The sequence below is a fragment of the Salmo salar genome, chromosome 10, assembly GCF_965601325.2.
Source record: "Salmo salar chromosome 10, fSalSal1, whole genome shotgun sequence".
NCBI classification, from domain to species: domain Eukaryota; kingdom Metazoa; phylum Chordata; class Actinopteri; order Salmoniformes; family Salmonidae; genus Salmo; species Salmo salar.
In genome coordinates this window covers 90,644,355-90,658,674 of record NC_138300.1, presented here as the reverse complement: position 1 = coordinate 90,658,674, position 14,320 = coordinate 90,644,355, and the positions used below count along the sequence as shown (strand labels likewise).

Genomic DNA, 14,320 nt, shown 5'->3' with positions numbered 1-14,320 from the left:
ATCATCAAAGGTTAGTGCTGCATTTAGCTGTGGTTTGGGTTTATGTGACATTATATGCTAGCTTGAAAAATGGGTGTCTGATTATTTCTGGCTGGGTACTCTGCTGACATAATCTAATGTTTTGCTTTCGTTGTAAAGCCTTTTTGAAATCGGACAGTGTGGTTAGATTAACGAGAGTCTTGTCTTTAAAATGGTGTAAAATAGTCATATTTTTTGAAAAATTGAAGTTATAGCATTTCTAAGGTATTTGAATAACGAGCCACGGGATTCCACTGGCTGTTGAGTAGGTGGGACGATTTCGTCCCACCTAGCCCAGAGAGGATAACTTCCTGACTGATGTCTTATGTTGCTTCAATATATCCACATAATTGTCCTGCCTCATGATGCCATCTATTTTGTGAAGTGCACCAGTTCCTCCTGCAGCAAAGCACCAATACAACATGATGCTGCCACCCCCGTGCTTCATGGTTGGGGATATTCGGCTTGCAAGCCTCCCCCTTTTTCCTCCAAACATAACGATGGTCAATATGGCCAAACAGTTCTATTTTTGTTTCATCAGACCAGAGGACATTTCTCCAAAAAGTACGATCTTTGTCCCCATGTGCAGTTGCAAACTGTAGTCTAGCTTTTTTATGGCAGTTGGAGCAGTGGCTTCTTCCTTGCTGAGGGCCATTCAGGTTATGTCGATATAGGACTCGTTTTACTGTGGATATAGATACTTTTGTACCTGTTTCCTCCAGCATCTTCACAAGGTCCTTTGCTGTTGTCCTGGGATTGATTTGCACCTTTCGCACAAAAGTACGTTCATCTCTAGAAGACAGAACGCGTCTCCTTCCTGAGCGGTATGACGGCTGCGTGGTCCCATGGTGTTTATACTTGCGTACTATTGTTTGTACAGATGAACGTGGTACCTTCAGGCATTTGGAAATTGCTCCCAAGGATGAACCAGACTTGTTGAGGTCTACAATTCTTTTTCTGAGGTCTTGGCTGATTTCTTTTGATTTTCCCATGATGTCAAGCAAAGAGGCACTGAGTTTGAAGGTAGGCCTTGAAATACATCCACAGGTACACCTCCAATTTACTCAAATGATGTCAACTATCAGAAGCTTTTAAGGCCATTGCATCATTTTCAGGATTTTTCCAAGCTGTTTAAAGGCACAGTCAACTTAGTGTATGTAAACTTCTGACCCACTGGAATTGTGATACAGTGAATTATAAGTGAAATAATCTGTCTGTAAACAATTGTTGGAAAAATTACTTGTGTCATGCACAGAGTAGATGTCCTAACCAACTTGCCAAAACTATAGTTTGTTAACAAGAAATGTGTGGAGTGGTTGAAAAACAAGTTTTAATGACTCCAACCTAAGTGTATGTAAACTTCCGACTTCAACTGTATATCATATCATTGCAATGATCCCTCTGTATTTCATGCTAGCTATTGACATTTCTCTAGTCTGGAATATATTCATCTGTACTTCCTATATAACATCCCCTTATAGTAACTATGTTCCTGGGCTGATTACACAGACAGACTGGGGCTGATCTACATCTTAGCTAGCAGGTTACTGATCAGCCTGTGTAGGTCCTGAGTACGCATGTGTGTGGTCTCCAGTACCTCATCATGGTTGGCCTTCTCCAGGCTATTGTAGTCTGTGACCACCTTGTTGGTGATGAGAGACAGGCCAAAGACACGGAGACCACAGTGACGGGCCACCACCACCTCAGGGACTGTACTCATACCTACAGAGCACAGAGAGGGTGAGAGAAGACAAGCATTGAGTTTGGTCATTTTCAACCTGACACTCGTACATTTTCTGTAGAAGAAATGGACATGGCTATTGAGAGACTTGAAGGCCATGGTAAAAACCCAATGACCCATACTTACCCACAGCATCTGCGCCTAGTTTCTGGAGAGCTCTGCACTCTGCGATGGTCTCAAAGGTGGGACCTGCCAGCATGCAGTACACACCTTGCTGGATGAAGGAGGAACAGCCCTGCTCCTCAGCAGTCTCTTTGGCCAGACTAGAAAGGTCTTTGTCATAGGCGTCCGACATGCAGGGAAAACGGACTCCAAACCTGAAACGATACATAAAGTCCTGTGTCATATCAGAGGCTCTCCATGTCAGGTAAAGGACAAAGTACAATCCAAGGACTCCACAAGGGTAAGACCCATGCCCTTTACTGTAATAAAATGCCAGTAATCAGGCTCCATATATGGGAAAATGTGGGAGGAGACCTCTGGGGAGCCTTTTCCACAGCAGAAAGAGAAGCCCATCCTCTTCAGACAGAGGGAGCATGCAACGGAACCCTTCCAAAGATCAAAAGACTGCTATTCTAACCTTTCATCGTTGTGACCACACAGTGGGTTCTGGCCTGCATAGCCAGGCATGTTGATGTGATCCTTGATCAGCATGATGTCACCCACTTTAAAGTTGGGGTTCAGCCCCCCAACAGCATTGGTAATGATCAAGGTCTCCACCCCCAGCAGGAAGAACACTCGGCCCGGGTACGTCACCTGGAGAGAAAGAGGAACTAGAGATAAGGTATCACTCAGTGCTGACATTTTTCAACAGAAAAACTGCACTGTTGTCATTATTACTAGGTGACTAGACTATAATCATTATAGAGGGTGGAATAATTTTAACAAAATAAAGTCAAATTAAACATTTATGGTCTTAAAAACCTCTTGAAGATCGGACCCTTTCTTTCAATTTTCACCTAAAATGACATACCCAAATCTAACTGCCTGTAGCTCAGGACCAAATGCAAGGATATGCATATTCTTGATACCATTTTAAAGGAAACACTTTGATGTTTGTGGAAATGTGAAATTAATGTAATTGAACATAACACATTAGATCTGGTAAAAGATGTGGCCTTTCTCTTGAAATGCAAGAGAAAGGCCACAATGTATTATTGCAGTTTAGGTGCAATTAGATTCTGGCCACTAGATGGCAGCAGTGTAAAGTTTTAGACTGATCCAATGAACCATTGTATTTCTGTTAAAAATTTTGTTTCATGACTGCCCAAATGTGCCTACTTGGTTTATTAATAACTTTTCATGCTCAGAATTGTGCACTCCCCTCAAACAATAGCATGGTGTTCTTTCACTGTAATAGCTACTGTTTGAGGACAATACAGTGCCACCGACACGGCCCGCTACCAAAACCTGTGGGCTCTCCTTCACCGCAGCCAACGTGAGTAAAACATTTAAACTTGTTAACCCTCGCAAGGCTGCCGGCCCAGACGGCATCCCTAGCCGCGTCCTCAGAGCATGTGTAGACCAGCTGGCTGGTGTGTTTACGGACATATTCAATCAATCCCTATCCCAGTCTGCTGTTCCCACATGCTTCAAGAGGGCCACCATTGTTCCTGTTCCCAAGAAAGATAAGGTAACTGAGCTAAACGACTATCGCCCCGTAGCACTCACTTCCGTCATCATGAAGTGCTCTGAGAGACTAGTCAACAAGACGGCCTACAGGGAGGAGGTGAGGGCCCTCGCAGTGTGGTGTCAGGAAAATAACCTCACACTGAACGTCAACAAAACAAAGGAGATGATCGTGGACTTCAGGAAACAGCAGAGGGAGCACCCCCCTATCCACATCGACGGGACAGTAGTGGAGAAGATGGAAAGTTTTAAGTTCCTTAGCGTACACATCACGGACAAACTGAAATGGTCCACCCACACAGACAGTGTGGTGAAGAAGGCGCAACAGCGCCTCTTCAACCTCAGGAGGCTGAAGAAATTTGGATTGTCACGCAAAACCCTGACAAACTTTTACAGATGCACAATCGAGAGCATCCTGTCGGGCTGTATCACCACCTGGTACGGCAACTGCTCCGCCCACAACCAAAGGCTCTCCAGAAGGTAGTGAGGTCTGCACAACGCATCACCGGGGGCAAACTACCTGCCCTCCAGGACACCTACACCACCCGATGTCACAGGAAGGCCAAAAAGATCATCAAGGACAACAACCACCCGAGCCACTGCCTGTTCACCCCGTTAACATCCAGAAGGCGAGGTCAGTACAGGTGCATCAAAGCTGGGACCGAGAGACTGAAAAACAGCTTCTATCTCAAGGCCATCAGACTGTTAAACAGCCATCACTGACATTGAGTGGCTGCTGCCAACATACTGACTCAAATCTCTAGCCACTTAGTAAATAAAACATGGATGTAATAAATGTATCACTAGTCACTTTAAACAATACCACTTTATATAATGTTTACATACCCTACATTACTCATCTCATATGTATATACCCTACTCTATAGCATCTACTGCATCTTGCCTATACCGTTCGGCCATCGCTCATCCATATATTTATATGTACATATTCTTATTCATTCCTTTACACTTGTGTGTATAATCATCCCCAGCTTACAATTGGCTCATTCATCCCCCTCCTCTCCCCTGTAACTATTCCCCAGGTCGTTGCTGTAAATGACAATGTGTTCTCAGTCAACTTACCTGGTAAAATAACGGTAAAATAAATAAATAAATAAATAAGGTAGTTGTTGTGAAATTGTTAGATCACTTGTTAGATATTACCGCATGGTCGGAACTAGAAGCGCAAGCATTTCGCTACACTTGCATTAACATCTGCTAACCATGTGTATGTGACCAATACAATTTGATTTGATTTGTAAATTGGACAGTGCAGTTAGATTATTGGACAGTGCAGTTAGATTAACAAGAATTTAAGCTTTCTGCCAATATCAGATATGTCTACGTCCTGGGAAATGTTCTTGTTACTTACAACCTCATGCTAATGGCATTAGCCTACGTTAGCTCAACTGTCCCGTGGACGGGACAAAGATCCTGAAGAAGTTTTAATGTCCTAGTCTTAGGTCTCTCTTTATGTAGTGTTGTGTTGTCTCTCTTGTTGTCTTAGGTCTCTCTTTATGTAGTGTTGTGTTGTCTCTCTTGTTGTCTTAGGTCTCTCTTTATGTTGTGTTGTCTCTCTTGTTGTCTTAGGTCTCTCTTTATGTAGTGTTGTGTTGTCTCTCTTGTTGTCTTAGGTCTCTCTTTATGTAGTGTTGTGTTGTCTCTCTTGTTGTCTTAGGTCTCTCTTTATGTTGTGTTGTGTTGTCTCTCTTGTTGTCTTAGGTCTCTCTTTATGTTGTGTTGTCTCTCTTGTTGTCTTAGGTCTCTCTTTATGTTGTGTTGTCTCTCTTGTTGTCTTAGGTCTCTCTTTATGTTGTGTTGTGTTGTCTCTCTTGTTGTCTTAAGTCTCTCTTTATGTAGTGTTGTGTTGTCTCTCTTGTTGTCTTAAGTCTCTCTTTATGTTGTGTTGTGTTGTCTCTCTTGTTGTCTTAGGTCTCTCTTTATGTTGTGTTGTCTCTCTTGTTGTCTTAGGTCTCTCTTTATGTTGTGTTGTCTCTCTTGTTGTCTTAGGTCTCTCTTTATGTAGTGTTGTGTTGTCTCTCTTGTTGTCTTAGGTCTCTCTTTATGTTGTGTTGTCTCTCTTGTTGTCTTAAGTCTCTCTTTATGTAGTGTTGTGTTGTCTCTCTTGTCGTGATGTGTGTTTTGTCCTATATTTTAATTAAAATTATTTTTATTTTTAATCCCAGCCCCCATCCCTGCAGGAGGCCTTTTGCCTTTTGGTAGGCCGTCATTGTAAATAAGAATTTGTTCTCAACTGACTTGCCTAGTTAAATAAAGGTTCAATAGAAAATAGATAAAAAAATGCTTATAGTAGGTCAGGGTGCAGACAGATTGTGTTTTAAGAGGGTCCCAAGATTTAGACGTGAAAATTCAACTAACACTGTCAAAGGTTAACCCAAGTTGACTGCTATACTACTTTCATAGAGGTCAAAAGCTAACTGAAGACACTAACTGTGTTATTCTAACATAACGGGACTTCTTCATAAAAGTGCAAACTGCTGAAATATCATTGAGGACCTCACTACTCATTTGAAAGAATATAGTAGCTGTATTTAAAAAAAAATATCATCCCATAAGGTGTCAAGTTTATCATGGGATATACAAGCATTCCAATACACTTTTTCATTAAATATTAATCCAATGTAATGAGGATATGGCTCTGGTGGGTGGAAAGAGTGGACTCACCGTGGCAATGTCATAGCCCTCGTTGAAGTGGCCCTGCATACAGACACACTGCTTCCCCTGCAGCTCCCCAAATACCAGCTGACTGACATGTCCTTGTACAGCAGTGGTGCAACAAGAAAGACAGGAGGAGGATTTTAATAGAATTGCCGAATGTAAATATTTCAGTCAGGTCCCAAGGACAGGAAGCAGCAGCCACCATCGGGTGATGGTCTGGTTCTGGGTCACAGTGAAGGACTGGTGTTCTTACTTCAACTTTCAAAACATCTACATAAACATTTCTTATCTGACATTAAATGACTAAATACGTAAGTTATCAATGATCATTATAACTTCTATAGAGCTATTGAGCTGGATGATGTAATGATGCATGTACAAACTGAAGACAGCATGATGCTGTACAGTTTCAGGCGGTAGAGTGCAGGATAAGGATGGTGTCTGACCTGTGCTGTTGGGGAAGTGTGGGATGTCCTTGTAGGGAAACATATTCTTGTTGTCCAGCAGGTCAGCAAGACCACAGAGGCCAGAACCACAGACGATGGCTATTTTAGGCCTCTGCTCAGTGTGGGACAGCAACCAATCAGCTGTCTCCCTGTAATCTTCATATTTGTAACTGAGGGAAGAAACAGATAGTAAGTTCATGCTATTCAGTATAATGTTACAATCTAAATCATCAATGATCATCTGTGTTTCTGCAGAGATGGATTACTATACACCTTTCATCTGAACACAACCAATGGGAACATTTGTTTTTTGATTATGCAAAACCTGTCAATTACTGTCAAGTATCTTAGCAACTCCTTCAGCTACTAATAACAGAATCATAGACAAACACACCCCTTCACACCCCGGGCTCCCGTGTGGCACAGCGGTCTAAAGCACTGCATCTCAGTGTTTGAGGCGTCACTACAGACACCCTGGTATGAATCCAGGCTGTATCACAACCGTCCGTGATGGTGAGTCCCATAGGGCGGCGCACAATTGGCCCCACGTCGTCTGGGTTTGGCCGGTGTAGGCCGTCATTGTAAATAAGAATTTGTTCTTAACTGACTTGCCTAGTTAAATAAAGGTTCAATTTAAAAATAAATGAATCCGCTCTCTTGGTACTGAATGTGTGTGTGTGGGAGGGAGAGACAGAGGGAGAGAGAGAGAGAGAGAGTGGGAGAGCTTATCTAATTGAATTAAATTGAATACAACAAAATGTAATTAACTTCTACACATTTAAACTCTACAAGCATATCAAGTTGTATTGGCATTTGAGACATTATGGTTGTTGGCATACTCATCGGTTGGACATGGTGAATGATTGCAAGTCCTGTCATTAAAAAGTAGGCATAAACAGATTTTATAAGTGACCATAAATCCAATGAGATCACTTGGTCTGCAGGCCAATCTAACCAACATTAGTGGCATAGAAAGCAGTTTGTTCTGTTGTTTTTAAGAAAATAAAAAATATTCCTTAATGTTATTTTACTGTACAACAGATACTATTGTAAACCTGTGAAGTGGACTGCATGATTATATGAAACAGGACATACAGGTGGGAACTGGAAATGACTATGTCTTATTTACGTTTTGAACCAATCATACAGGTGGGAACTGGGAATTACTGTCTTATTTACGTTTTGAACCAATAATTCGCCACAGAATAAACAAAGTCCTGCCCAAAGTAAACAGTTCGTCTTCCTCAATTTTCTTTGGGGGGCAATAAAAGGTGTTCAATGTTAGCAATAAATCTCGTCACCATAAACGTTCATATCAGGCATGTTTAATTTGAAGCATTGAAGCTGTTTTTTATACTGGTAGTTTTCTGCTCGCTGTAGTAAATGGGGGGAGCTCACAGGACAGGAGGAGATGAGCCGCAGACGGATTGGCTGATTCCGTGAAAGCGCAGCGCTTCCATCACGGAGCTGTCCGTGGTGCTGCTGGCCACTGCCGGAACAGGACCCTCCATTCAGTACGGTCCACCGGGCCGCGCGACTGCACACTCCCTGAACCAGGCGCTCAATGAACACGCACAATGGCCACTCATTGTGTACTTACAACGCCGAGTCCCTTTCCTTTCAAATGAGCTGGCAAAAGTTGGGCTGCTTTCAATGCTTCAATCAAATCAAATCAAATGTTATTTGTCACATGCGCCGAATACAACAGGTGTAGACCTCACCGTGAAATGCTTACTTACAAGCCCTTAACCAACAATGCAGTTTTAAGAAAAATAAGAGTTGAGAAAATATTTACTAAATGAACTAAAGTAAAACAATAAAAATATAGAAGAGTAACAATAGCATTTTGCATAGGGTTTTCATGAAAAGTAAGCATGTCTCTTTAAGTGTTACCCAGGTCATCGTGTACCTACGTATTAGGATGTAGCCTAAACACAAATAATAGGGAGGAAAATAAGCTAAAATATTGTTCAATATTATTAACCTTATATTAGGAATCGAGATTTTCGATATGTAGGCCTATATCAGCAATTTGTATTGATTTCTATCAGATAAGTCAATTATACCAGAGAACCACGATAATCTCTTGCCATGAACATTTACAAATCTGCCCATTTCATGTAGCCCAATCCATTGCCACATTGTAGCCTATGAATGACTGACTGAAGCTGGAATATTGGAAGTCGAACCAGGGCCCGGTTTCCCAAAAGAATCTTAAGGCCAAGTTTGTCGTTAGGAACTTCTTATGAGCATCGTTAAATCTCCGAGATTTTTCTCCAAACCATCGTTATCAGGGACAGCAGTGGAGAAGGTGGAATGTTTTAAGTTCCTCGGCGCACACATCACAGACAAACTGAAATGGTTCACCCACACAGACAGTGTGGTGAAGAAGGCGCAACAGCACCTCGTCAACCTCAGGAGGCTGAAGAAATTTGGATTGTCACGCAAAACCCTGACAAACTTTCACAGATGCACAATCGAGAGCATCCTGTCAGGATTTATCACAGCCTGGTACGGCAACTGCACAGCCCACAACCGTAAGGCTCTCCAGAGGGTAGTAAGGGCTGCACAACGCATCACCGTGGGCAAACTACCTGCCCTCCAGGACAACTACAGCACCCGATGTCACAGGAAGGCCAAAAAGATAATCAAGGACAATAACCACCCGAGCCACTGCCTGTTCACCCCGTTAACATCCAGATGGCGAGGTCAGTATAGGTGCATCAAAGCTGGGACCGAGAGACTGAAAAACAGCTTCTATCTCAAGGCCATCAGACTGTTAAACAGCCATCACTAAGTCAGAGAGGCTGCTGCCTACATTGAGACCCAATCACTGGACACTTTAATAAATGGATCACTAGTCACTTTAAATAATGCCACTTTAATAATGTCTACATATCTCACATTGCTCATATCACATATATATAATGTATTTTGTACCATCTACTGCACCTTGTCTATGCCGCTCAGCAATCGCTCATCCATATACTTATATGTACATATTTTCATTCACCACTTTAGATTTGTGTGTATTAGGTAGTTGTTGGGGAATTGTTAGTTTACTTCGTATATTTGTGTGTATTTGGTAGTTGTTGGGAATTGTTAGATTACTTGTTAGATATTACTGCACTGCACTGTTTTTTTCACCCTCCCGCTTCACTTTGTACACAGAAGATCTCCGCTAAACATAGAATATCATGGTTTATCCGTCTCTCTGTGACCGCTGATAACTTCAGGACAAAGTTAAATACAAGTAAGTACAAAGCTGCCAATGTCTTAACAATTGAAACAAACAAGCGACGCATACAAAGACAATGAGCGCATTAAAATATAGCCTAAAAACAGTAGTCTATAGGCCTATTTAATTCATATTGAAATTTCATGTTCAATCAATTGATTTCTATTTTGCTACTTGTATGCTACTGTCTGTAATTTGTCTCAATACATATTTCATGATGTGTAGCCTAACATGTATGCAATGATGTGCTAAATTTGTGATTTAGTGCATTTGTTATTGGGTAAGCATTATAATAAGCCGCCTCAATATTTGCAGCCGTAGGTGGTAATATCTCTCTAGGAGCTGATCCGTCGTCAGTATTGTGAACTAATGTTAAGGAAATATTTGAATGGAGTAAACTGATCATAGAGCAGCGGGCCCTTTCTTTCGATCCTTCAGTATCGACACATGCTCCAACGACGACCGTTCTTTTTGCGTGGGAAACGCTTGACACATCTTCGGCTGTTGTAGGAGATATGCATCTCTAAAACACTCGTAGCCCTAAATTCCATCGCTATCGGGAAACTAGGCACAGAACATTCATGGGTTACTGTGCGCTTCCAACCCCTGACACAGACGAATTGATTAGCAGATAACCGTTGCTAAATTGTTATAGGCTCTACTGTAGCCTACCATGAGGACAACTGTTAAACCAGAGTGCTTTTCACCCCGATATAGGCTCCACCGATATGTTATCTTACCTGGATGGGTTCGAAGATGAAATGTTCATTGCTGTTTGTTCTTCAGCTACTGAGTTTAGCTACAAACGGTAATCGTAGGACGAGGTCGCGGTTGCGACGGACAGATGTGATGGGAGTGTGGCGTGGCAGAGGAGGAGTCGGTGGACTTGCGGTTCCTTTGACAGGGCTCGTTGTCCTATGCAACATTTCTAACAGACTGGGCCCGGTTTCTCAAAGCATCTTAGAGCCAAGTTCATCGTTAGAACCTTCGTAGGAACATCGACATCGTTACATTTCCGAGCTGTTTCACTAAACATTCGTTAGTAAAGTTGCACTTGAAAACGCTCGTTATTTACAGACTGCCTCTCAGACCATTCGTAAAACATCTAAGTGCGTCGTTAGATTATTTTTTGCCCTTCCGCGTCAGTTTATACACAGAAGATCTATAAACATATAATCAAGCTGTTTATCTGTCTCTCTGGGACCACAGATAACTTGGGAACAAAGTTGACTTCAAATGCAAAGTCGGCAATGTCTTTGCAATTGAACAAGCAAAGGATAAATATATGCTTAAAATTAAAACCGAGATGACTGCATTAAACAATAAATAGTACTACAGCAGGCCTATAGGCTACATAGGCCTACAGTGAGGGGGAAAAGTATTTGATCCCCTGCTGAGTTTGTACGTTTGCCCACTGACAAAGTCTATAATTTTAATGGTAGGTTTATTTGAACAGTGAGAGACAGAATAACAACAAAAAAATCCAGAAAAACGCATGTCAAAAATGTTATAAATTGATTTGCATTTTAAAGAGGGAAATAAGTATTTGACCCCCTCTCAATCAGAAAGATTTCTGGCTCCCAGGTGTCTTTTATACAGGTAACGAGCTGAGATTAGGAGCACACTCTTAAAGGGAGTGCTCCTAATCTCAGTTTGTTACCTGTATAAAAGACACTTGTCCACAGAAGCAATAAATCAATCAGATTACAAACTATCGACCATTGCCAAGACCAAAGAGCTCTCCAAGGATGTCAGGGACAAGATTGTAGACCTACGCAAGGCTGGAATGGGCTACAAAACCATCGCCAAGCAGCTTGGTGAGAAGGTGACAACAGTTGGTGCGATTATTCGCAAATGGAAGAAACACAAAAGAACTGTCAATCTCCCTCGGCCTGGGGCTCCATGCAAGATCTCACCTCGTGGAGTTGCAATGATCATGAAAACGGTGAGGAATCAGCCCAGAACTACACGAGAGGATCTTGTCAATGATCTCAAGGCAGCTGGGACCATAGTCACCAAGAAAACAATTGGTAACACACTACGCCGTGAAGGACTGAAATCCTGCAGCGCCCGCAAGGTCTCCCTGCTCAAGAAAGCACATATACATGCCCGTCGGAAGTTTTCCAATGAACATCTGAATGATTCAGAGGACAACTGGGTGAAAGTGTTGTGGTCAGATGAGACCAAAATGGAGCTCTTTGGCATCAACTCAACTCGTCGTGTTTGGAAGAGGAGGAATGTTGTCTATGACCCCAAGAACACCATCCCCACCGTCAAACATGGAGGTGGAATCATTATGCTTTGGGGGTGTTTTTCTGCTAAGGGGACAGGACAACTTCACAGCATCAAAGGGACGATGGACGGGGCCATGTACCATCAAATCTTGGGTGAGAATCTCCTTCCCTCAGCCAGGGCTGGGTATTCCAGCATGACAATGACCCAAAACACACGGCCAAGGCAACAAAGGAGTGGCGTAAGAAGAAGCACATTAAGATCTTGGAGTGGCCTAGCCAGTCTCCAGACCTTAATCCCATAGAAAATCTGTGGAGGGAGCTGAAGGTTCGAGTTGCCAAACGTCAGCCTGAAAACCTTAATGACTTGCAGAAGATCTGCAAAGAGGAGTGGGACAAAATCCCTCCTGAGATGTGTGCAAACCTGGTGGCCAACTGCAAGAAACGTCTGACCTCTGTGATTGCCAACAAGGGTTTTGCCACCAAGTACTAAGTCATGTTTTGCAGAGGGGGTCAAATACTTATTTCCCTCATTAAAATGCAAATTAATTTATAACATTTTTGACATGCGTTTTTCTGGATTTTTTTGTTGTTATTCTGTCTCTCACTGTTCAAATAAAACTTCCATTAAAATTATAGGCTGATCATTTCTTTGTCAGTGGGCAAACGTACAAAATCAGCAGGGGATCAAATGCTTTTTTCCCTCACTGTATATATTTTAATCATATTGAAATAAATGTAATGTTCAGTCAATTGAGTTCTATTTGTAGGCTACACTGACTATTCTTTGCCTAAATATATTCTTTGCCTCAATATATTTCATGCTTTCAAATCAAAACAAATCAAATTTATTTATATAGCCCTTCTTACATCAGCTGATATCTCAAAGTGCTGTACAGAAACCCAGCCTAAAACCCCAAACAGCAAGCAATGCAGGTGTAGAAGCACGGTGGCTAGGAAAAACTCCCTAGAAAGGCCAAAACCTAGGAAGAAACCCAGAGAGGAACCAGGCTATGAGGGTTGGCCAGTCCTCTTCTGGCTGTGCCGGGTGGAGATTATAACAGCACATGGCCAAGATGTTCAAATGTTCATAAATGACCAGCATGGTCAAATAATAATAATCATAGTAGTTGTCGAGGGTGCAACAAGTCAGCACCTCAAGAGTAAATGTCAGCTGGCTTTTTCATAGCCGATCTTTGACAGTATCTCTACCGCTCCTGCTGTCTCTAGAGAGTTGAAAATAGCAGGTCATGGGACAGGTAGCACGTCCGGTGGACAGGTCAGGGTTCCATAGCCGCAGGTAGAGCAGTTGAAACTGGAGCAGCAGCACGACCAGGTGGGCTGGGGACAGCAAGGAGTCATCAGGCCAGGTAGTCCTGAGGCATGGTCCTAGGGCTCAGGTCCTCCTAGAGAGAGAGAGAGAGAGAGAAAGAAAGAGAGAAAGAAAGAAAGAAAGAAAGAAAGAAAGAAAGAAAGAAAGAAAGAAAGAAAGAAAGAAAGAAAGAAAGAAAGAAAGAAAGAAAGAGAGAAGAGAAAAAGAGAGTAAAAGAGAGAGAGAATTAGAGAGAGCATACTTAAATTCACACAGGCCACCGGATAAGACAGGAGAAATACTCCAGATATAACAGACTGACCCTAACCCCCCGACACATAAACTATTGCAGCATGAATACTGGAGGCTGACTCAGGAAGGGTCGGGAGACACTGTGGCCCCGTCCGTCGATACCCCGAGACAGGGCCAAACAGGCAGGATATAACCCCACCCACTGGGCCGGGCAGATTCAACATAGGGAACTGAAAGGCTCCTATGACTAACCATATTTTTTTGTAATTCATTAGGCCTACGTTAAAACTTCACCACATTAAAATGATTTACTGAAATAGTGAAACTGGATGAAGGGGAATATTTGATGTGTAATATGTGTAGGCTACCTGAAACCATGCCCTCACACTGGAAATCCCCCCTTTAAACGTCCCTTTCACACAGAGCAGTTGTGCCCACATGACAGGCTTTTGAATGTGTCTTTGTGGTCAAAGAGCCTGCACTGACATCATGTGAAATGCATAATTACCCATGATGTCTGTCGTTTGATTGTGGTTAAATGTCAGGTTTTGATTTCATTTTGCCTTGTGAAGGCCTACATTGAGAGAGACTCATACCCAAATAATGTTGTTGACTCATCCTATACTCGTATTTGTTGTCAGAGCATGAATTAGAGAAAAAACACTTCAAAAACCTCACCTCAAACTTCTATCTCAAACAGACTGTTTAAAAAATGCTTGATATTTCCTCATAAAGGAATGTTAAAAAATGCATATCATTTGTACATAAAAATGA

General features: G+C 42.2%; 1 protein-coding gene across 1 annotated transcript; it reads right to left on the bottom strand.

Moving 5' to 3' along the window:
* Window positions 1-1,476: 1,476 nt before the first annotated feature.
* On the bottom strand, window positions 1,477-10,644 carry LOC106561105 (purine nucleoside phosphorylase). Its single transcript, XM_014124754.3, has 6 exons — window positions 10,492-10,644; window positions 6,514-6,683; window positions 6,074-6,165; window positions 2,340-2,515; window positions 1,886-2,076; window positions 1,477-1,740 (listed from the first exon to the last, which is right to left on the bottom strand). Exons 1-6 carry the CDS (start codon window positions 10,518-10,520, stop codon window positions 1,544-1,546), a joined length of 855 nt encoding a protein of 284 aa, XP_013980229.3. The 5' UTR covers window positions 10,521-10,644; the 3' UTR covers window positions 1,477-1,543.
* Between the last annotated feature and the right edge of the window lie 3,676 nt (window positions 10,645-14,320).